The following is a 23,158-nucleotide window of genomic DNA, read 5'->3' as shown; positions in this document are numbered from 1 at the left end:
CACAGGACACAAAATGTGGCTATTTGGCACTTCAACATTAACCATCTCATCATTAGTCCTGTCTACTGTGCACCAAGTGCTTGGTTTCAGGTTACCTTCGATTCAGGTTCAAAGGAAGACACACTTCCTCAGTAACATCTCCTGCTATCTGACAGCTAAAAGAGAGGAAGAAACAGGGATCCACAGGCTTAGAGGCCTTTAATACACTATTTCCATAGACTTCTAAACACGACTGATAAACTCACTGAGACAAGTTGATATTTATTTATATTAACATGTCAGATTGAGTAAGTGATTGAGGCTCTTGCATGATTAGTGAAATGAGTGAGAGACATGTAGTTGGTTTCCACAATCCTCTGGGCTGTGAGTCTGATATACCTGTCAGTAAAACATCTGAGGAACGGCTGTCTATATCTCAGTTAACACAACGATAACTACAGGAACATGGACCGTAGGATATTAGGGATAACCCCAAAAATTACCACAAGAGTCATCGACCATCACTATCTACCATCCTGACCATTCGTGTTCGAGTGATGATGTTCAAAACATCATGAATTTCTGACCAGAACAGCTAATATGAGAGTTTTCAAAAATGTGCCTCTATTTGTCAGTCTGTCTGCCTGTCTGTCTGTCTGCCTTTCTAACCATCTATCTGTCTACACATCTCTCCTTATTCACCCTCCATCAAAGTTTAACCAGCCCTTTCATGTAAAGGCCTGCTTTGATGAATTAAAGACTGTTGGAGTACACAAGGTGGGTAGGTTTCTCTCGGTCCACTGGTGGAAAATATTCACAGGCTGGGATGGGATCTCTTTCCTAGTTATTCTGTAAGGCTTCATCTGTCCTCTCCTCTGCCCCGTCAGCCTAACAAAGAGCTGCTCTGTAATCTCAGACTGGAGTGCCAGTCCTCTAAAGAAAAATCTTTACATCTTAGAATTGCGCTGCCCTTTACTTATTGATCATGTGGAGGCCTTTTCTGCGATGAGGGAGGGTGGATGGGAGGAGGAAGTAATTCCCCAGCAGCAGAGAACAAACTAGACATGCAACACACTGCTGACCAGACCAGACAGAAATAATGGGATTTTCAGATTGATTCTCCCCATGTGATGAAACCACAGAGTAACACACTCGTCAGTACTCCTACACTGGGGTAAAACTCAGATTCAAGTCTGTTGCTCATTTCACAGATTGAAGTTCCAGCCATATTACAACCCATAAAATACAATCCAAAAATGTTATACTGTGGCTAGTGTTCATAAAACTATACATACATACAGTATGTGTGACTCAATCAAATGAACATGTGGATCTCTGTTAGACTCATGAACAAAATACAGAACCAAGAGTGGACTGATTCACAGTGAATAGAGGCCAGACCAGGCTAAAAACACACAGAGACAGTCTAGTCTTGCTGAACACACACAGAGGCCAGGCCAGGCTAAACACACACACAGACAGTCTAATCTGGCTGAACCCACACAGAGGCCAGGCTAAACACACACACAGAAAATCGAGTCTTGCTGAACGCACACGAAGGCCAGGCTAAACACACACAGAGACCTTCTAGCCTAGCTCCACCCTCACAGATGCCAGGCAAGGCTAAACTAAACATACACAGAAACAGTCTAGTCTGGCTGAACCCACACAGATGCCAGGCAAGGCTAAACTAAAAACACCCAGAGACAGTCTAGTCTGGCTGAACCCACACAGAGGCCAGGCAAGGCTAAACTAAACATACACAGAGACAGTCTAGTCTGGTTGAACCCACACAGAGGCCAGACAAGGCTAAACTAAACATACACAGAGACAGTCTAGTCTGGTTGAACCCACACAGAGGCCAGGCAAGGCTAAACTAAACATACACAGAGACAGTCTAGTCTGGTTGAACCCACACAGAGGCCAGACAAGGCTAAACTAAACATACACAGAGACAGTCTAGTCTGGTTGAACCCACACAGAGGCCAGACAAGGCTAAACTAAACATACACAGAGACAGTCTAGTCTGGCTGAACCCACACAGAGGCCAGGCCAGTATAAAGGCACACAGAGTACAGTCTCTAGGCTGAGTGGGGTCAGTGCCAGGAGTGTGTGATGAGGGAGCTTGAGATGTAGTGAAGCACAGCAAGCTCCAAAGCCCGGGCTAAGTGAACAGATTAGAGGACCGCACAGCATAGTGGTGCAGCTCTCCTCTCCTCTCCCTCTGCTTCTGCACTCACATTGACAGAGGTCAAACACAGTCACACATACACACATGTACCATGCACAGAGAGACACACACACACACACTGTACCACAGTCAGCATACCATGAACACTCCAGACATACTGAACAGCATCCCACCAAGGAGAGACATAGACAGACTGTAGTCAGCATAGAACATACATCTCAGTCAAGTAAAAAGTCCATGGTAAGATCCAACACAGACACAGGGGGACCATGTGCAGAACACAGCAGAACACAGGACATAGTGTTACCAGCTAGCTCCTGCCTCCACTTTCTGCTAGAACCCCAAATAGCACCCTATGCCCTATATAATGCACCACAGGGCCCACAGGGCTCTGGTCAAAAGGGATGTTCTATATAGGGGATCGTGAGCTATTTGCAACACAGCTCTGGTGATACACTCTTTTGTTGCTGAGGATTTTCCTGCACAGCAGGAAATGCACATTTGTAGCATATTTCAGTTTAAAAAGAGTCATTTCCATTTTGAAATTTCAGACCTGGTTTGCCCTAACAAACAATGTATCAACCCCTTCACAAATGTCCATTAATTATAATCAACATAATAATTGACATTTTCTGTTGCAGTACGATTCTTTTAGAAAATGTCCGTCTATCAGTGTGATGCGTGTTATGGTGAAACATGTCTACATCATGGGTGTGTGTTGTGTTCCCCCTACCAAGTAGCCCCAAGGTAACTCTATCTGTTTACTCTCAACACCTCTGGGTGACAGTGGTGTTTGACACTTGGAATTTAAGCAGGGTACCAAAGAGGTGTTCTACAACCTCACTAACTCAGACTGTGTCTGCTTGTTTTCCCATGAGCTAGGTAAACATGACACTTGTTGAAGGAACTTGATTCACCATATATTTCAGAGGAATGCTAGGTACTCTCCCTTGCACCTCTCTCCATTCATCTTTTCTTCTCTCTCCCTACCTCTATCTCTTCCTCATCTCTCCTTCGCTCTCTCTCTCCTCCCTCTCTGCTTCTCTCTCCTCTCTCTCCTCTCTCCCTCCTTCTCTCTCCCTCCCTAATTCTCTCTCTCCCTCCTTTTCTCTCTCTCTCCCTCCTTCTATTTCTCTCTCCTCCCTCCTTCTATTTCTCTCTCTCTCTCTCTCTCTCTCTCTCTCTCTCTCTCTCTCTCTCTCTCTCTCTCTCTCGCTCTCTCTCTCTCTCTCTCTCTCCTTCTCTATCTCTGTCCACCCAAGATTTGTCCACTAATATGCTCCTATCCTAGAGATAAATGGACAGAAATGTCTACAATCTAGATCTCTTAACTTCAGAAGAGGAAAATATCTTGAACAGAATAACATGTTAAAAGCAGTGGTATTGCATTTCAAGGAGACCCCTCTTATTTGGGTACAGCCATTGCAAATAGAGGCGGGGGACTTGAGATCTGATCCAACCCCTGCTCTCTCCAAAGTAAGCTTGACAATCTGCAAATCAGAAATTAGCACTAACAACCAAAAGCTGAAGCTGGTTTTGAAATCTGATGATGTTTTCGCTGTGAGGACAAGGTCAGGGTTCAGGCTAGAAACCGATGTTCAGAAACTACTTTACAATAACCAGCATCTCCGGCATCAAAGGTATATGATTTCACCTTTCTTACATTTAGACCTTTTGATGTTGCAGCTACATAACATCTGCTTCTAAGTTGGATGGATTTAAAGGAGCCCTCCATTTTTAGGCAGATCCAGATTTGACAAACAGTGGAGGGAGGGAAATAACTTTGGTCAGGCCTTGTTGTAGATAGCGCATGTGATTTGAATGGAAAAATGTAACTGAAATGAAATAACCATGTCCAAGTGGCAATCTGACTGAGCTGTAGCAGAGACTGGGGAAGGGAAATGCATAACATTGTTCTGAGACAAAGGAATGACAGTCCTGCTGGATTTCATTAGCATAGAATCATGCCAGTATTCTGTTCAGAATTGGCCTATTCTCTCTGCTAACCTCCAGCTAGACACATTGGGCATGTGGAGTGATATGCAAACTGGTGTCATTTTATGGCAAGAAGTTCTCACTTTTGTCTGAACATTTTAAAGCATGAGGTTTAGAGTGACTCATTTAGTAACAATAAAACTGTACTGGTAGATGTAAAATCCTCAGAAATTCAGGCTTTGTTTCCAAGTCATGCAAGTTGAGCAGAGCACATGTGATTAGCTCATCCCAGATGTCAGCCATGATATAAATCACAGACTACTATAGGCAGCAGATCAGGTTGTCTTGGAGAGGAATGGAGATCATGTCAGACACAAGTGGGTAAAGATCCTAAAGACCAGACCCATTAGCTTATGGGGGGGACAAGAGCAGGAAGTCAGAACTTTGTCAAAAAACATGGAAATAAAGTATCATTAAGTTCTGTGGGTGGACATGACGTGGGGGAGACAAGCAGGAGACGAAGAGGAACAAATGTGTGGAGGAAAAGAGGAGGAAATATTTTTAGCACCATCTGGATTGAGTTTGAAGTCAACCATGGAGGAACCTCCTGTGCCTGTGTGCAGCAAACCAGGACCAGAGGTCTGGCCGATTCAACTGTCATTGGTGGAAATGCTGTGGCTGGGGTATAGAGCTGGAGTATAGCACTGGGGTTGAGGACAGGGCTGGGGTATAGGGCTTGAGTATAGCACTGGGGCTGAGGACAGGGCTTGGGTATAGGCTGGGGCTGAGTGTGGGGCTGGGGCTAAGTATAGGGCTAGGACTGAGTATAGTGCTGGAGTTGGGGTATAGGTCTGGGGCTGAGTATAGGGCTGGAGGTGAGGACAGGGCTGTGGCTGAGTATAGTGCTGGGGCTGAGTATAGTGTTGGGGCTGAGTATAGGGCCGCAGCTGAGTATAGGGCCGGAACTGAGTGTAGGGCTGGAGGTGAGGACAGGAATGGGGCTGAGTATAGTGTTGGGGCTGGGGTATAGGTCTGGGGCAGATTATAGGGCTAGGGCTGAGTATATTGCTGGGGATGAGTATAGTGCTGGGCCTGAGTATAGGGCTGGGCTGAGTATAGTGCTGGGCCTGAATATAGGGCTGGGCTGAGTATAGTGCTGGGACTGAATATTGGGCTGGGGCTGAGTATAGGGCTGGGGCTGAGTATAGGGCCGGAGCTGAGTATAGGGCTGGAGGTGAGGACAGGGCTGGGGCTGGGGTATAGGTCTGGGGCTGAGTATAGGGCTGGGGCTGAGTATAGGGCTGGAGGTGAGGACAGGGCTGGGGCTGGGGTATAGATCTGGGGCTGAGTGTAGGGCTAGGGCTGAGTATAGTGCTGAGGCTTTGTATAGGTTTGGGCTGAGTATAGGGCTGGACTGAGTATAGTGCTGGGGCTGAGTATAGGGCTGGACTTTGTATAGGGCTGGAGGTGAGGACAGGGCTGGGGATGAGTATAGCACTGGAGGTGAGGACAGGGCTGGGGCTGGTGTTTAGGCACAGGTCTGTGGCTGAGTATAGGGCTAGGTCTGAGTATAGTGCTGGGTATAGGTCTGGGCTGAGTATAGGGCTTGGGCTGAGTATTGTGCTGGAGTATAGGTCTGGGGATGATTATAGGGCTAGGGCTGAGTAGAGTGCTGGGGCTGAGTATCGGGCTGGGCTGAGTATAGGCCTGAACTGTGTTTAGGGCTGGAGGTGAGGTCAGGGCTGGGACTGAGGACATGGCTGAGGTATAGTGCTGGGGTTGGTGTTTGGGCCTGGGCCTGGGGCTGAGAACAGTGCTTGGGTAGAGGGCTGGGTCTGGGGTTTAAGGCTGATGCTGGGGGTGGAGCTTGGCTGTCTACATGGGGCCTACACAGGACTCTGTTGGTCTGGTAGCAGTTAGCCCTGAGCCAGCACACTTACCTGCACATGAAAGCAGTCAGGTCAGTTTTCTCAGACCTGTAAAATAACCACAGCAAAGTGATGATGACTACCAATTGGGTGTCTTGTACTTCTTTCAAAACCACAACGAAAAATCTAAACAAAAATGTGTGTCGTGATAATGGAAGGTAAATCTCTGCCTACATGTTTCTCCTATGTAACTCAAGCCTAATTCACATCACTACATAACTATGCCTACATGCTTCTCCTGTGTAACATAAGCCTAATTCACATCACTACATAACTCTGTGTTTTCCTTCCTTTGGTGTGTCTTTAAACTCAAACTCAAAATCAAAGAGAAAAGAAGGGACCTGAACTCTCTTAGGAAAATATTATTTTTCTTTGATTGCCCTAACCTTTTTTATGGAAGTTTCTTGCATGTGTTAGAGTACCTTTACAGGATCGGTGTCCCCCCACGGGACTGTTGAGCTGACATAGGCAAATGGAATTAGCATGAGGTTGTAAGTAACAAAATAAAATCCCAGAACATAGACATATCTGATATGGCTAGAAAGCTTAAATTCTTGTTAATTTAACTGCACCGTCCAATTTGCAGTAGCTATTACAGTGAAAGAATACCATGCTATTGTTTGAGGAGAGTGCACAATTATAAACTTGAAAATGTATTGATAACCCAATTAGGGATATTTGGGCAGTCTTGATACAACATTTTGAACAGATGTGCAATGGTTCATTGGATCAGTCTAAAACTTAGTGTCTAGTGTCTAAAATCTAAATTGTGCCTGGGCTGGAATAATGCATTATGGCCTTTCTCTTGCATTTCAAAAATGATGGTAAAAATTATAAAAAATAAATATATTTTACCAGATCTAATGTGTTATATTATCCTACGTTAATTTCACATTTCCACAAACTTCAAAGTGTTTCCTTTCAAATGGTATCAAGAAATGATATCAGTCTCCCCTCAGGAGACTGAAAAGATTTGGCATGGGTCCCCAAATCCTCAAAAAGTTCAACAGCTGCACCATTGAGAGCATCCTGACCGGTTGCATCACCGCCTGGTATCAAATCAAATCAAATCAAATTTATTTATATAGCCCTTCGTACATCAGCTGATATCTCAAAGTGCTGTACAGAAACCCAGCCTAAAACCCCAAACAGCAAACAATGCAGGTGTAAAAGCACGGTGGCTAGGAAAAACTCCCTAGAAAGGCCAAAACCTAGGAAGAAACCTAGAGAGGAACCGGGCTATGTGGGGTGGCCAGTCCTCTTCTGGCTGTGCCGGGTAGAGATTATAACAGAACATGACCAAGATGTTCAAATGTTCATAAATGACCAGCATGGTCAAATAATAATAAGGCAGAACAGTTGAAACTGGAGCAGCAGCACAGTCAGGTGGACTGGGGACAGCAAGGAGCCATCATGTCAGGTAGTCCTGGGGCACGGTCCTAGGGCTCAGGTCCTCCGAGAGAGAGAAAGAAAGAGAGAATTAGAGAGAGCATATGTGGGGTGGCCAGTCCTCTTCTGGCTGTGCCGGGTGGAGATTATAACAGAACGTGGCCAAGATGTTCAAATGTTCATAAATGACCAGCATGGTTGAATAATAGTAAGGCAGAACAGTTGAAACTGGAGCAGGAGCATGGCCAGGTGGACTGGGGACAGCAAGGAGTCCTCATGTCAGGTAGTCCTGGGACATGGTCCTAGGGCCCAGGCCAGTTGAAACTGGAGCAGCAGCATGGCCAGGTGGACTGGGGACAGCAAGGAGTCATCATGTCAGGCAGTCCTGGGGCATGGTCCTAGGGCTCAGGTCCTCCGAGAGAGAGAAAGAAAGAGAGAAGGAGAGAATTAGAGAACGCACACTTAGATTCACACAGGACACCTGAATAGGACAGGAGAAGTACTCCAGATAAACAAACTGACCCTAGCCCCCCGACACATAAACTACTGCAGCATAAATACTGGAGGCTGAGACAGGAGGGGTCAGGAGACACTGTGGCCCCATCCGAGGACACCCCCGGACAGGGCCAAACAGGAAGGATATAACCCCACCCACTTTGCCAAAGCACAGCCCCCACACCACTAGAGGGAAATCTTCAACCACCAACTTACCATCCTGAGACAAGGCCGAGTATAGCCCACAAAGATCTCTGACACGGTACAACCCAAGGGGGGGGGGGGGGTTCCCAGACAGGCCGACCACAACAGTGAATCAACCCACCCAGGTGACGCACCCCCCCCCAGGGACGGCACGAGAGAGCCCCAGCAAGCCAGTGACTCAGCCCCCGTATCAGGGTTAGAGGCAAAGAATCCCAGTGAAAAGAGGGGAACCGGCCAGGCAGAGACAGCAAGGGCGGTTCGTTGCTCCAGAGCCTTTCCGTTCACCTTCCCACTCCTGGGCCAGACTACACTCAATCATATGACCCACTGAAGAGATGAGTCTTCAGTAAAGACTTAAAGGTTGAGACCGAGTTTGCGTCTCTGACATGGGTAGGCAGACCGTTCCATAAAAATGGAGCTCTATAGGAGAAAGCCCTGCCTCCAGCTGTTTGCTTAGAAATTCTAGGGACAATTAGGAGGCCTGCGTCTTGTGACCGTAGCGTACGTGTAGGTATGTACGGCAGGACCAAATCAGAGAGGTAGGTAGGAGCAAGCCCATGTAATGCTTTGTAGGTTAGCAGTAAAACCTTGAAATCAGCCCTTGCTTTGACAGGAAGCCAGTGTAGAGAGGCTAGCACTGGAGTAATATGATCAAATTTTTTGGTTCTAGTCAGGATTCTAGCAGCCGTATTTAGCACTAACTGAAGTTTATTTAGTGCTTTATCCGGGTAGCCGGAAAATAGAGCATTGCAGTAGTCTCGGCATCTGACCGCAAGGCGCTACAGAGGGTTCCTGCAATCCAGGACCTATGTAATAGGCGGTGTCAGAGGAAGGCCCATAACATTTGTACACTGCTGCTAATCTCTGTTTATTATCTATGCATAGTCACTTCACCCCTTATGTTTTACTTTAGTCTACTTGGTAAATACTTTCTTAACTCTTCTTGAACTGCACTATTGGTTAAGGGCTTGTAAGTAAGCATTTCACGGTAAGGTCTACTACACTTGTTGTACTTGGTGCATGTGACAAATAAAGTTTACTGATTTTTTATTTGAATATGCATATCCTTGCTTCAGGTCCTGGTCCTTTTAAAGTACATCAGTGATGTTATTGAAGCAAACACTGCCTCACTGCATAAGAAGAGAACGAGCCGATCAGTGTCTATTGTCACGTCCCACATTCTAAACACACACAGCCTCTTCTGAAGAGTTCACGGTCCATCTCTTCCTGGAACCAGACGAATGAAGAAACCAAAAACAATATTTCTGAAAAAAGAAGAGTCTCAAATCTAACTGTCAGCTCAAGCGAGAATTATTTCCCCTCAGGCGGCTCGCCACTTTTCTTTGGTAATCTGCCCCAAAACTCCTAGTGAAGCCTTTCAAAACTATTTATGCAAACAAACATCATGCACAGCTATTTATATTGGCACCACTTCTCACTTAACCACTCTCAACCAGGACCAGATGGGGCCCCACTCTCTCTCAGTGGAGCAGAGGCAGCTGCAGAGGAGTAGGGAGTTTAGTTCAGTAGGCACAGCAAACCAACGAGACCCAGGCCCGGCCAGACTCCACTGACCTACCTCCACTCATCCCAACTCATCATACTCCTGATGGAAGTACTGGACAGAGGACAGAGGTAAACAGCTCACCCCATGAGCTTCACCTTCAAAGAAGGATAGAATAGAATTCACGTCTTGGAGGAGGAAAATTACCATTTAATATGTCTGTTGTACCTAAATGTAGATACAGCAACTGATTCCATCAATATACTCCTTTAATTTATCACGTTCCGTGAATTCTCTGATATATTGACATTCAAAATGTTAAAGATAGCAACAACTTTAATATGTACCATGCCTCCTATAGTGTTATCAGCCGTGGCTGTAGTGTGAAGTGTAATTGGAGTGACAGCAATGAGAAGCGTCTCCCTGCCTTCCTCAGTGGGCCAGAGAGCTGGACCATGATGCACTTCTCCTTCCTGGCTGCTGCTGGCCCTCTGCCGCGGGGGAAAGTTCATTCCAGAGCCAGCGGCCATCTTAGGAGAGACCACACCAGAGGAGGCTGGTGGGAGGAGATATAGGAGGACAGGCTCATTCTAATGTCTAGAATGGAATAAATTGAACGTTATCAAACAGCTCAGTCATATGCAAACCACGTTTCATCTGTTCTATTGATTCCATTCCAGCCATCACAATGAGCCTGTCCTCCTATAGCGCCTTCCACCAGCCTCCTCTGGACCACACATACACAACCACATGAATAGCAACAGAGATGCAGCTACACTTGGCCAATAAGGACATGCACTGCACACGATGTGTGGACAAAAAATAGATTGAAAATATGCGGCATGCCCAAACATGAACGTTAGGAAATTTACGGAGCTACACACACACAACACCGCAGAAGCACTGGCACACCCAGTATAGACATGTACTGTATACACCCTCTGAAAACAAACACACAAAGACAGCCAGAGGCCCTAAGAAGTAAAGAAGCTATATGACGTATACCAACTTCCAGTCAACACACACACACAACAACAACCTTACGTAGACACAGCCAGATATCACAAGGACAAAGTAAACACACACTACACTGAGCAAGGCTCTCCATAAGCAGTTCTTTCCCATAGTCACAGGAAGCTCTCTCAGTGACAAGCTACAAATCCCTGACACCACCACTGATGATAGCTTTACAGCACAGCCTCCAGAGGCCTCTGCCAGGCCCAGGCAGCCTACACACATACACACACTCACACACACACTCTCACACACACACTCACACACACACACACACACACACACACACACACACACACACACACACACTCACACACACACACACACACACACTCACACACACACACACACACACACACACACACACACACACACACACACACACACACACACACACACACACACACACACACACACACACACACACACACACACACACACACACACACACACACACAGTCCCAGGAACACCAGAGTAGTGACTTGAGTCATTGGGATGTGCAGTTTATAGTACTGCTATACTAGTGACTGTAAAGACATGGATCCCCATCCAAAAGAATGTTCTTGCAGAGGTTATATGGTGTTTTGTAGAGGGACAGAGGGAGTGTCTGTAGCATCTGGGCAGCCCTAACTGGGCCTATTCCTACAATCACACAGACAACAACCGTGTGTGTCTCTTCTCTACCTTGGTATATCTTCTATGTTGCTTATTGAAATATTTATGCAAATATGTTCTTCTCCCCACCTCCCTGGGTTAATAAAGATTGAATGATCCCCACTGTGTGCAGGACAATCTGTTCACTCGGCCCTCTAGATGTTTGTTTTACATTTAACTGGGCACTGGTATGTATGGCCACATCCCTGATCATCTGACCACTTCTCATTAGAATATTTAGGACTTTTCTTTCCATTTTGGATAATTTAGCAGCAGTAATAACACACCCCGGATGAGGTGTGTGTAATAATTCAGGATAGGATCACTAGTGAGTGAGGTGTGGATTCATGGGGATATATCAATCCACCTTAATGAGATTGCTCACCTCTACGATTGTGCTCTCATCCCTTCCCCAGGTTCTCCCTCTCTCCATCTGTCTGGCCTTATTACCATTTCATATAAAACCTGAAATATCTTATGAAAACCCAGCAAAGCTTTGTGAGCTTCATTAAATCAGCATAAGAAATGTATTAAGTGGGAAGAGACATCTTGGAGGCATGGCGTATAGCCCCCTGTGTTGACTTAACCTTTATCTTAGTGTTCTGTCTGATCCTGATGGGAAGAGGACCTGGAACTCAAACAGTCTGCTTACCACAGGAACCAGGCTGAAATAACCAGAGCATCTTCTGAATAGCCTGCAGTACATCCTTGGATATCTACTTTGTCCCTTAAGGGCTACTGTAGACATGTACCATGGAAGAGGGAAATGAATGTAGTCTGTACACTAAATATTCTGAAGGTGTAAATGCAGGGACCATTCTACTGTACATCCCTAAGAGATTCAATCAACCAAAACAATCCTACTGAGAGGAAATGGAGTGGACGGGTTTGTGTTAACAGCTCATTTGAACTCTGATTAAATTTCAAGGTGCTTCTCCAGACTGGAGGCTGAAATCGGACAAGACATGGTAGACTGATGTCTATACAGCAAAGTAATGTTGCTGTGTCAGCACCTGAGTTAATGCTCTTGTCCTGTAAAATTGAACATGTCATCACAGGTAAAATAGTCAAAGATTGAAACATAACACACATTCACCTGACAAGCAATGTGAACAAAACAGTCAGATGTGGGATTCAAGTTGTTTACAATCCCCTGACAAAGATACAAAATTCCTATTGGAATTTGCAAAGGAAATAGGTTAATAGATACTCAGTTCAAAACATGTCTAAATGAACCTGAAGATGGGGCATTTTAAAGAGCAGTTGCAAACTGGCCAGTTAGGTTTGCCATTACAATTAGTGTTGATTTGGGACTGATGCAGTGAGATCCACAGTGACTGTTCCATACATTATGTATGAGGCTGTCCATATGCACTTGGGCCATCATGCATGCCCTTGTGAGAAGCACAGACCACAGCAAAGCAATCTACATGTTCTGACCCACTTATGTACACACATTCCTCTGTAACTGAGGAGGAATAATAACCTCCCATCTCCACAAGATTTTACTTCTTAAAGATAATAATTCAGCTATAGCACACTAAATTGAGTATGAAACACAAATGTGATTTTTATTCAAATTCTATTCGTAATTGTGTATTACTATTAACAACAGTAGGCCTAGTAAAGCCAATGGAGAAAGTAGGTCTACAGTTACAGTTCTATTTTAAAGGACTATTGGTCCTTCTCTTATCAAGGAAAGCATCTTTATCCACCTCATCTACATAATGTTGTCATGACCACTGCTTCTCCAGTCAACGCTCAATACTCATACAGCGTGTCAACGTGCAGCCAGATACAATGGACCATTCCCACTACCTGTGTAACATCTGTAAAGGTATCCAAGGGCAATTCGACCACTGTGTCCGCTGCCAACCTACTTTATCTCCTTGGAGAATCTCTGAAGGGATCAAAATCCATCTTTACTCGCGGCTCTCTGGCGCCACTCGAAGAGAAAGCCCGTAATCGCAGACGCATCTCCGGGGACTAAACACGCAATTACATTTGAGTGGAGAGGCATTGAAATATCACTCTCATATCAACCATGACAACAACGATTATATCCAAGATAGAAGGGAATAAAGCATTTGGTTGGTGACAGCGGGAATCGTCACTCTTGTTATTGTCAATAGGAAATAGTTTGAACTTAAATCAATAAATAATTATATATTTAGCTATTCGGTGTGTGTGTGTGTGTAAATGCTTGCGAAAATTACATTTAATTGCAAATTGCGCGTGTGAGGAGAGAGAAAGAGAGAGAAATTCATGAACTTCCTTATTCTAATAAACCTTACAATTATTTATCATTTTATTCTCAGCGAGGGAGCTATATTTCTTCCACAACTTTCAACTGACCATCATTCAATTAAAATGCAATCTCGTTGCCCCCTTTCCACTGGTATTTAATTAGAGTTGAGAGCGCAGGGGTTTCCACGTCGTTTTTTCCACACAGCTCTCGGGTTTTACCTCAAAGGCATAGTTTCCCTGTGTTTGCGTCTCACCCTGTTCTCTATATAGTGCACTACTTTTGACCAGAGTCCTATTGGCCCTGTTCAAAAGTAGTGCACTATATAGGGCATATGGTGCCATTTCAGACTCAGAAACTGTGTAACTTGCTGGTTTAACAAGGGCATGTATCCATTTGTTAATTGATGCAATTACGCATTACGCGTAATGGTCACGTAGGTCTCCAGGCACGCATCAATCACTCGTCTATTGACCTGCCAAAGCCTTTCCATCCGCTCCTACTGGGACCGATCCTCTCCTCCTGATTCACTCCCCCTCCTCTCTCCTCCTCTCTCTCTAATAGAGAAAGATGGGAACATCATCGTCATTAAGTCGGTCTTACACCTCTGACCGGACATATAGAGGCGCACAGAGGTCGTAAAAACGCGTTAAATCCACGACCATCCACTGGTGTTCACTTTTTTCACTTTCAAATATTCATCATCCGCAAATCCCAATGTAACAAAGACACAGTGAGTGAGTGAGGTATAGTGTCTTCAAATGAAGATTTTTTTTGTATGGATAAATATGTATTATTATTATTGTTCAAGTGAGCACATGAGACTAACTAACTAAAATTATTATTTTATGATGAAGATGCTGATAAGAAGTAGCAAATAATCAGATATCCCATGAAAGAAAACATAACTGAAAGCTTTCAGTTCAAATATTGTCCAAATAAATATGTATTATTCTATGCATAATAATAACAAAATATGCTCGGTGGTCATTTCAGTTGGTATTATTTTATAATTGGACATGATACGCATCAAGAGCCTTGATCTATCTGACAGTTCCACAACTGTACCAGAACAACCCCTTTCCTTTATACTCTTATCAGTGAAGCAAGTGAAGAAGACCACTGCACAAAGCCGAGGCGACACGGGGAGCACAGAACACCTTAAGAAAACGCGATGTTAGATGTGATTGGCAAAGACATTATTCTATCCTTGCTGTCCTGTCGTTCCGGGATTACAATGACGTCACACTGATACCCTTGCATGGGTGAATGCTAAAGAACTATAGAGGCACAAATAATAGCACAAGCAGAGTCCATATCTTGCAAGTCTTACGTTATCCTTTAAACCTTCTTCAGCTAATACAACAACCATTTTTGTACTTAATGACGCGTAATTTCATTTTCTTATCATTTCCTTCGGGGGATTATTCATATATAAAACTATCTGCAGCTGTTGGAACCAGCCTCAACTCTCCCTCCTAAGTGCAATCATCTATTATTGAGCGAGAGGCCGTGCGTGGAAATGTGTGTAAGAAGGTGGATTTGAAGTAGAATTGGTTACAATCGATCAAGGGTGAAGAATATTCCTGATGTTAACAAAAGAAGCAGCTATGTCTTTCTCTCAGTTTGGATATCCTTATAATGCAACTTCACAGGTAAGACAATATCGACATGCTTTTTTCTCTCTCAATTTCAAAGTGACAAATATGTAAACAAACTAGCATCATTTTAATTTGAACAGCTCACTCTATAATCTAGATGCAGCACTGAATGGTTGCTTTCAGAATATTGACAGCTATTTTCAGGTGACGCTTTTGTTTAATCAACATATCGACAGACATAAACACAGGTCCAATTTAATTGAATTATGAATGTACTCACGTGTTGTTTTGATATGACAAAAGACCTCTGTTTATTACTACGCTATAGCTCCGTTGTGTAGCCTAATTGCGCTCTGAAGTTAACAATGAACCTTCCCAACTTTCTCTTTCATTCAGAGATCTCTGAAATGTTGTATTGACAATAACTATTATTTAGAAAACGTGAAGTCGCCGTACGGATTTATGGTTTAAATATATTTGTTTGGAGACAACTGGACAAATGTATACAATAAAAGTTCTCAGAACTTTCATTCAACTAGAAATAAGTTATTTTCCTATAAGATTATTAAAAGTTTTAGATCCTTTGTTTTCATTAAATGTCAGTAGCCTACAATAGCTTAGTCGGGCAGTGTATGAATACTTTCCTTTTATATAAAATAAAAAAGCTAAATTAACTGAAACACATTATTTCCAAAATGGTACCTTATGATTTCACCTGGATATTATGTCAAATGCGATTCTAAAACTTTTAATCGAATTAGGCATACACACACAGCACGCGTTTAAATCTAGTCTCCATCTTACCTGAATTGTCCTGTATCTCAAAACCATATCAAAATATATTCTAGATATGAAGATAACAGAGCTCATACACGAAACACGATTGACATGTCTATAATCCACAATTCTCTTCATGCAGTTTTTCGTGTCGGCAAACCCCAGTACGACTTGCTGCGATTCGATTTCCAGGTCGGTCTCTGACGGGACGAGCGGTACCCAGACTCCTGCAACCTTCTGCTGCCCTTCCTACGAGAACCGGCTCCTGGCCAGCACACGGACGGAGCTCAACGCGGCACTAGGGATGTATAGCTCGCCCTACGCTGCCGCGGCCGCCGCCAGCCAGAACTATGCCAGCTACTTCCCCTACAGTGCCGAGCCCTCCGCTGCTATCTACTCATCTCTGGTACATCCCGTTTAATCTAATAGTGGATGGGGGTGGCTGGGATGCGATCGATCAAGATGGATGCTGATCAAAATTACTCTCCAAGTATTTCGTTATTGAAATGACTTTGAGTAGCCTGCCTGCCTGATGGCTCGAATAGACTTTGTCGTTTTAAAAACACTCATATTTAGGCTACCAGTAGGCTATTATGTTTCAATTTGGAAGGGAGTAAAGTAGCATAAAATGTACATCAACTTTGTTTCCAATATTTAGAAAGAAATAAAGTTCCCTAAGTGCTTCATAAAGTTGTTTTCTTATTTCAGAATCCACAGTATGAAATGAAGGATGGCACAGGCACTCTGCATTCTGGCATAACTCAACCTGCCACCTACTATCCTTATGACCACTCACTGGGCCAGTACCAATATGACAGGTACGGAACCCCACACATTGCTTATAGGTAGTGCATCAGCTCAGCTATTCCTTGTTAGTGTGATAAAGCCCTGTCATTCACGAGTAATAACTTACATTCACGGAATCTCACACCTCCAGAGCAAAAGGTCACAATCTATGCAGCCCTATACTGCTAGATAGAGCAGAGCTGTATAGTCTATACTTCAGACAACACTCCAGGAGTGCCATGGGTCTGGGTGAATAGTTTATGAGTTTATATGCTAATGTTGCTAATGGCTAATGTGTTGTCTGCTATTACTACCAGATATGGGACTATGGACTTTAATGGGTCAGCCAGGAGGAAGAATGCCACACGTGAGACCACCAGTACCCTGAAGACATGGCTGTACGAGCACAGGAAAAACCCCTACCCCACCAAGGGCGAGAAGATTATGCTGGCCATCATCACCAAAATGACCCTCACTCAAGTTTCCACCTGGTTCGCCAACGCCAGGAGGAGGCTAAAGAAGGAGAACAAGATGACCTGGTCACCAAAGAATAAGGCTGGGGACGACAGGAAGGACGACCAGGATAAAAGTGACCAAGACTGTGTCACCAAAGGTACACATCCTCTCTTCCCTCTTCCGTCTAGCAAAGCATTTTTAAAAAACATATTTTTTCACAACTATTTACAATAGCTTGCTTCCTCTTAAACTAATCCACATCACCTACAATAACAAAAAAATGTGAATTGATCAAAATGACAGCTTCTGCTCCTGAATATAACTACTATTCCACATATCATGTTGTGTGTATTTGACCATTCAGATTCCAGTGAAAATTATACTGCTTCTACTCCTAATATCACCAGTAATATTCCTGTATATTTCATCATTCAGATTCCAGTGAGTGTAAAGATGAGAAAGACCTTCATCTGAGTGACCTGGAGGACATGGAGGATGAGGACTGTGACAAGCTGGACATTGACTGTGAGAAGATGGCACCCAGGGGCCCTGAGGAACACCAGGACCTCCACAGGGCCATGTCCGGTGGTGGTGTTGGCTCTGGAGGCCTTCCAAAGAGAGACTGCAGCTCAGAGCTCTCCCTCTCCTTGCCCCACAGCTTCCACCACTCATTCCCATGTGGTATCAAGAGCCTACCCTCCCTGCCCTCTCTACCCACCATGCCCTCGGACTTCCTTGATCCACTGGTGACGTCCAAGCCCCCCTCCACCACCACCACCATCCCCACGGGCACTCACACTGTGTCCCTGTCACACTTTGAGGTGTCGGACCGGGACAAACCGAGGATCTGGTCTCTGGCACGTACAGCGGCCACGGGGGTCATCCTGGGCTCTGCTCCCCACGGGGCCCCAGAGCTCCGGACAGGGAGCATGCTGGGAGACTGCCATCTACAGGGGACCAGGCTACCAGTGACTGGTACCAGACAGTGTGGGCCCCTCAGGGGCCTCCAGGATTCTACTAACATATCCAATGCTGAGAACCCTTTCCAGGAGGGCCCCTTGTTGCAATCTAAGGTCTATAGTGCAGGCAGCTACAACCACAAGGCCCTCCAACTGCACTGTTCCTCCTATCCTGCGCTTTCAGACTCATGCCAGTACTCCACTATCGAAGGTATGTACGTGTTGTGACACTTGTGTTCAATTCTGAACGACTGTAATTGTGAAATTACCCGTGTCAAGTTATACAATATTGAAATGTGTTTCAGAAATGCACATTTGTTTCACTGCTATCAAAAATAATATTGACAAATAAACACTATACAATGACCTGGCTGCAGCGAGTTTCTTACAGTGTGGTTTCTGTTGTTGTCTAGGATTCTCCAGTGGGAAGGCAGAGACAGAGCCCTCGGAACTCAGTGACACATGTGTGACCCTGCAGGATGACAAGGTCACTGCCTTCAGACCTGTTATGAAGAGGTGAGGAAGGTGAGCCTTCACACACACACACACACACACACACACACACACACACACACACACACACACACACACACACACACACACACACACACACACACACACACACACACACACACACACACACACACACACACACACACACACACACACACACACACACACACACACACACACATTCAACATGTACATCATTCAACCTAACCATCATCTGCTAATCCAATCATTTTGATCACACCAGTTGTACTGTAACTTTTCTATACTAACACAGGTTGATGGTATTACATATGTGATCTTGTCTATAAAGTGAATATATTATTGGATTACCTGAAGACATATGTCTGTCTATAGTTAAGCACATACTTCTACATTTGACTAATGGTTTTATATTAGAAGGTATGTTCCTTTAGGAGGCTTGATATTCTAATGGATATCAATAAATAACGAGCTTTTCTTTTTCCTCTCTCTTCCCCTTAGGTTGATGGACACGCAGTCGTTACACAGTGGGACTTTTATTTAGCCGGTCTTAGGCTATGCACTATAAAGACTTGGGATGACGACGAGCACCGGACATCCTTCCTACCTTACACCTGGGAACTGCGGCGCTCCGCAGTCAAAGCTCGATGAGCCCTGTACAAACTGTGGAAGCTGCCATCATTTTGCACAACGTTGTTTTTATGGTGTTGACGATGACTTTATGCAAGACTTTGAAATGCAACGGTATGGGAACTGACGGTCAATTCATGATGTATGCAAAGGGCAATCGTAGTGTAGCAATGTTATTTATTTATTTGTGTATTTATTATTTGATTCTCATCTGTTCATGTATTTATTTCGTATGTGTCATTTAAATATTTTGTTACATGTATGTATTGTTTCAACTGTGGTTGTGTGCTATTTTTACCTGATTTAAGGGAGGGTCTTTCTGTTCGCTAAAAGAGTGGGATTTATCGAGTTGTAATCGGAATTGTCTATTGCGTGTGTCGACCTGGAGAAATTGTTGATTGTGTTGTGTTCCTCTCAAAGATAATTGTGAGCTTATTCTGTTCTTGCCATTCATGAAATATTTTATAAGAATTATTTTTTTCAGGAACACCTCGTTTTTGTGTAAATATTATTTCCAGAACATTAACATTGGTTTAATCGGCCAATTAAAACCTTTGAGACTGTTGCACTATATCAAAGTTTATCTTCTTAAGGTGGAGAATAATACTGGAACGTTGTTGGAAGGTCATAATTCAATAGAGAACGTGAATGAACGTTACAAGGCCAGGAAGAAAGGGGACATCATCTCTCCATTGTAATTATCTAATCAGTTCTGGCATCAAACACTTTGTTACTGTTCAGACAAGCAACGAGGCAGGAATACGGGATGAATGCTGCTTTGTCCGCTGTGTAGGGAGCCGCTGCAATAATTTACTTGTGTTAATTAAAAGGTCATTTGTAGTATCAAACCCATAAGGGAACATTCACATGGTTTGTGTGGGTTAGACTTTGGTTCTACTGTTTTTGCCTGAACTGTTTCATTTATAACTGGTTGATACAACACATGAGTATTAGCACAAGTGTTCGGCCTGTGAGTAAAACTAAGCGATTTGTCATCATGCGTAAAACTACTAACACGAAAGCATTGGTTTCTTATTCCTGTCAACTTGAACTTTGGAGTCAGTTATTTTCAGAAAATTATAAGTAAGTTAATAGATTATATTTTACATGATTATGGGCATGCATGACATGTAATATCGCATAGCATATTGCTCACTCCACAGTAGAAAACTCGAAAAACCTTTTAACAAAATGTTGTTGAAAACACTCAAATGCAATGCAGAAATGTGGGCCTAGCCTGAGATGGATATTGTGCAGACTTTATTATCAGAGGACCAAAAGAAATGCTACTTCATAAACCAAAATAACGGTGTGACCTGCTGCGAATGACCCACAGTTTAGAGGCATGCAAATTAAGCCACCAAAAGATCAACGTTATTGCAGGTCGGATTTGGAGGATTAGAGCTTGTAATAAGAGTATTAGGTATCGTATTAGGTCTATTGAAAGGAGCTGTGGTCAACGTTGTAGGCCCGGCCTATGGATGGGGATGGGGATGGGGGACCCCTCAGTAATGAATGCAATGGTGTGACTTCAATGTAACAGGGTTCGGCGTAATTCCCTAGGAAATATCGTGATGAGGAAGTATGATGACAATTATAACATAATATTTAGAGCTCTTTAATTCCTATCGTCTCATCTCAGTCTCTTATGAATTAAGATGGTATGGTCTTAACAGTGGACTTTGCATTTAGTAAGCAAATGATAAACATACAGGTATGCCTAGACCTATTGCGTTATCCACACACACACAATATACCTACATAGAGGCCTGCGTAATAACAATGTTGTTACGTTTCTTTATGTTTTATCGAATATGACTGAGAATTTGAAATAACATAAAACCTCCTCTGTAACTTATAGATAAGCAGAAGACACACATTTTGATCAACTCTTAAAAAACACTTTTAGAAAATCTAATATGTGTCATCAAATGGGCCTACTTTGCCACACTTTTCAGGACAATTAATATATTTCCATCTCTTCATATAGACAACCTTCCCTTCAAAAGAAATTAAAGGGAATATTTGCCCACGAGGCCATATAGAATGAAGGTGCGTGATGAACATCTGCTGACAGTTCAGATACGTGGTTTTCTTTTATTAAAGGTCAACCGACCGTGATTTCAGATTATCCATCCAGATCACCAACTCAATGCAATCTGTCCATACAGACAGGCGAGATATGTTCCGCAAATCTCTCTAAATATAATCTTGGGGAATCATATTTCGAATACTCTTTTGATTAAACAAATCTGAGCCTGGGCAAGATGAGCGAATAACATGGACACAAATTTAAAGATCCCGGTATTAATGTTTAATGAAAAAAAAATGAGTTTTGCAAATTCATTGTGCTGCCAAGATAATATTGCGTCATGTTTTGTGAGCGTCATGGATGACAGCTCTCTGCTAGGACTATTGGGCTATTATGTGTGATTTTTCTCCGTTATAGATTCATACAGACCTCAAGTCGTTAAACAAAAACAAGATGCGTCCATTAGGCTATATGATCGAGGACATTGAAACAATATTATCTCCCTAGCCTCGTTTAATAATACGTCTATTATTTACCACATAGACACTTGTCTCACCGATGGATCCCTATGCATTAAGATGTGGGCTATAGCTGTGTAGTAAATATTTTGCGGAAAGTTAATTAAAACGGGGTTGTAAAGAAAAGCTGCCAAACGTTATTGAAGGTAATGATGCATGGGCAATGGGATTACCACTATACCGGTATACTTGGGGGAAAGCAAAGCATGGGCACTGGGATTACCACTATACCGGTATACCTGGGGGAAAGCAAAGCATGGGCACTGAGATTACCACTATACCTGTATACCTGGGGGAAAGCAAAGCATGGGCACTGGGATTACCACTATACCGGTATACCTGGGGGAAAGCAAAGCATGGGCACTGGGATTACCGCTATACCGGTATACCTGGGGGAAAGCAAAGCATGGGCACTGGGATTACCACTATACCTGTATACCTGGGCGAAAGTATTGCATGGGCACTGGGATTACCACTATACCGGTATACCTGGGGGAAAGCAAAGCATGGACACTGGGATTACCACTATACTGGTATACCTGGGGGAAAGCAAAGCATGGGCACTGGGATTACCACTATACCGGTATACCTGGGGGAAAGCAAAGCATGGGCACTGGGATTACCACTATACCGGTATACCTGGGGGAAAGCAAAGCATGGGCACTGGGATTACCACTATACCGGTATACCTGGGGGAAAGCAAAGCATGGGCACTGGGATTACCACTATACCGGTATACCTGGGGGAAAGCAAAGCATGGGCACTGGGATTACCACTATACCTGTATACCTGGGGGAAAGCAAAGCATGGGCACTGGGATTACCACTATACCGGTATACCTGGGGGAAAGCAAAGCATGGGCACTGGGATTACCGCTATACCGGTATACCTGGGGGAAAGCAAAGCATGGGCACTGTGATTACCACTATACCTGTATACCTGGGGGCAAATTACCACTATACCGTATTGCAAAGGGCACTGGGATTACCACTATACCGGTATACCTGGGGGAAAGCAAAGCATGGACACTGGGATTACCACTATACCGGTATACCTGGGGGAAAGCAAAGCATGGGCACTGGGATTACCACTATACCGGTATACCTGGGGGAAAGCAAAGCATGGGCACTGGGATTACCACTATACCGGTATACCTGGGGGAAACCACTATACCGGTATACTGGGGGAAAGCAAAGCATGGGCACTGGGATTACCACTATACCGGTATACCTGGGGGAAAGCAAAGCATGGGCACTGGGATTACCACTATACCGGTATACCTGGGGAAAGCAAAGCATGGGCACTGGGATTACCACTATACCGGTATACCTGGGGAAAGCAAAGCATGGGCACTGGGATTACCACTAT

At 44.0% G+C, this 23,158-nt stretch overlaps 1 protein-coding gene across 3 annotated transcripts; it reads left to right on the top strand.

Annotated features, from left to right (window-relative positions):
* Window positions 1-14,535: 14,535 nt before the first annotated feature.
* LOC124033084 (iroquois-class homeodomain protein IRX-6-like) lies at window positions 14,536-20,087 on the top strand. 3 transcript variants are annotated; one of them, XM_046345019.1, is made up of 7 exons: window positions 14,536-15,194; window positions 16,110-16,323; window positions 16,626-16,735; window positions 17,021-17,316; window positions 17,595-18,329; window positions 18,532-18,634; window positions 19,112-20,087. In XM_046345019.1, exons 1-7 carry the CDS (start codon window positions 15,181-15,183, stop codon window positions 19,152-19,154), a joined length of 1,515 nt encoding a protein of 504 aa, XP_046200975.1. In that variant the 5' UTR covers window positions 14,536-15,180; the 3' UTR covers window positions 19,155-20,087. The 3 variants fall into 3 exon arrangements, with proteins under 3 accessions (XP_046200975.1, XP_046200972.1, XP_046200973.1); XM_046345016.1 differs by having other exon boundaries at window positions 16,060-16,323; XM_046345017.1 differs by having other exon boundaries at window positions 16,060-16,323; window positions 18,532-18,643.
* The last annotated feature ends 3,071 nt before the right edge of the window (window positions 20,088-23,158 follow it).

This window comes from Oncorhynchus gorbuscha, linkage group LG04 (assembly GCF_021184085.1).
Source record: "Oncorhynchus gorbuscha isolate QuinsamMale2020 ecotype Even-year linkage group LG04, OgorEven_v1.0, whole genome shotgun sequence".
NCBI classification, from domain to species: domain Eukaryota; kingdom Metazoa; phylum Chordata; class Actinopteri; order Salmoniformes; family Salmonidae; genus Oncorhynchus; species Oncorhynchus gorbuscha.
This window is presented reverse-complemented; position numbering and strand designations above follow the sequence as displayed.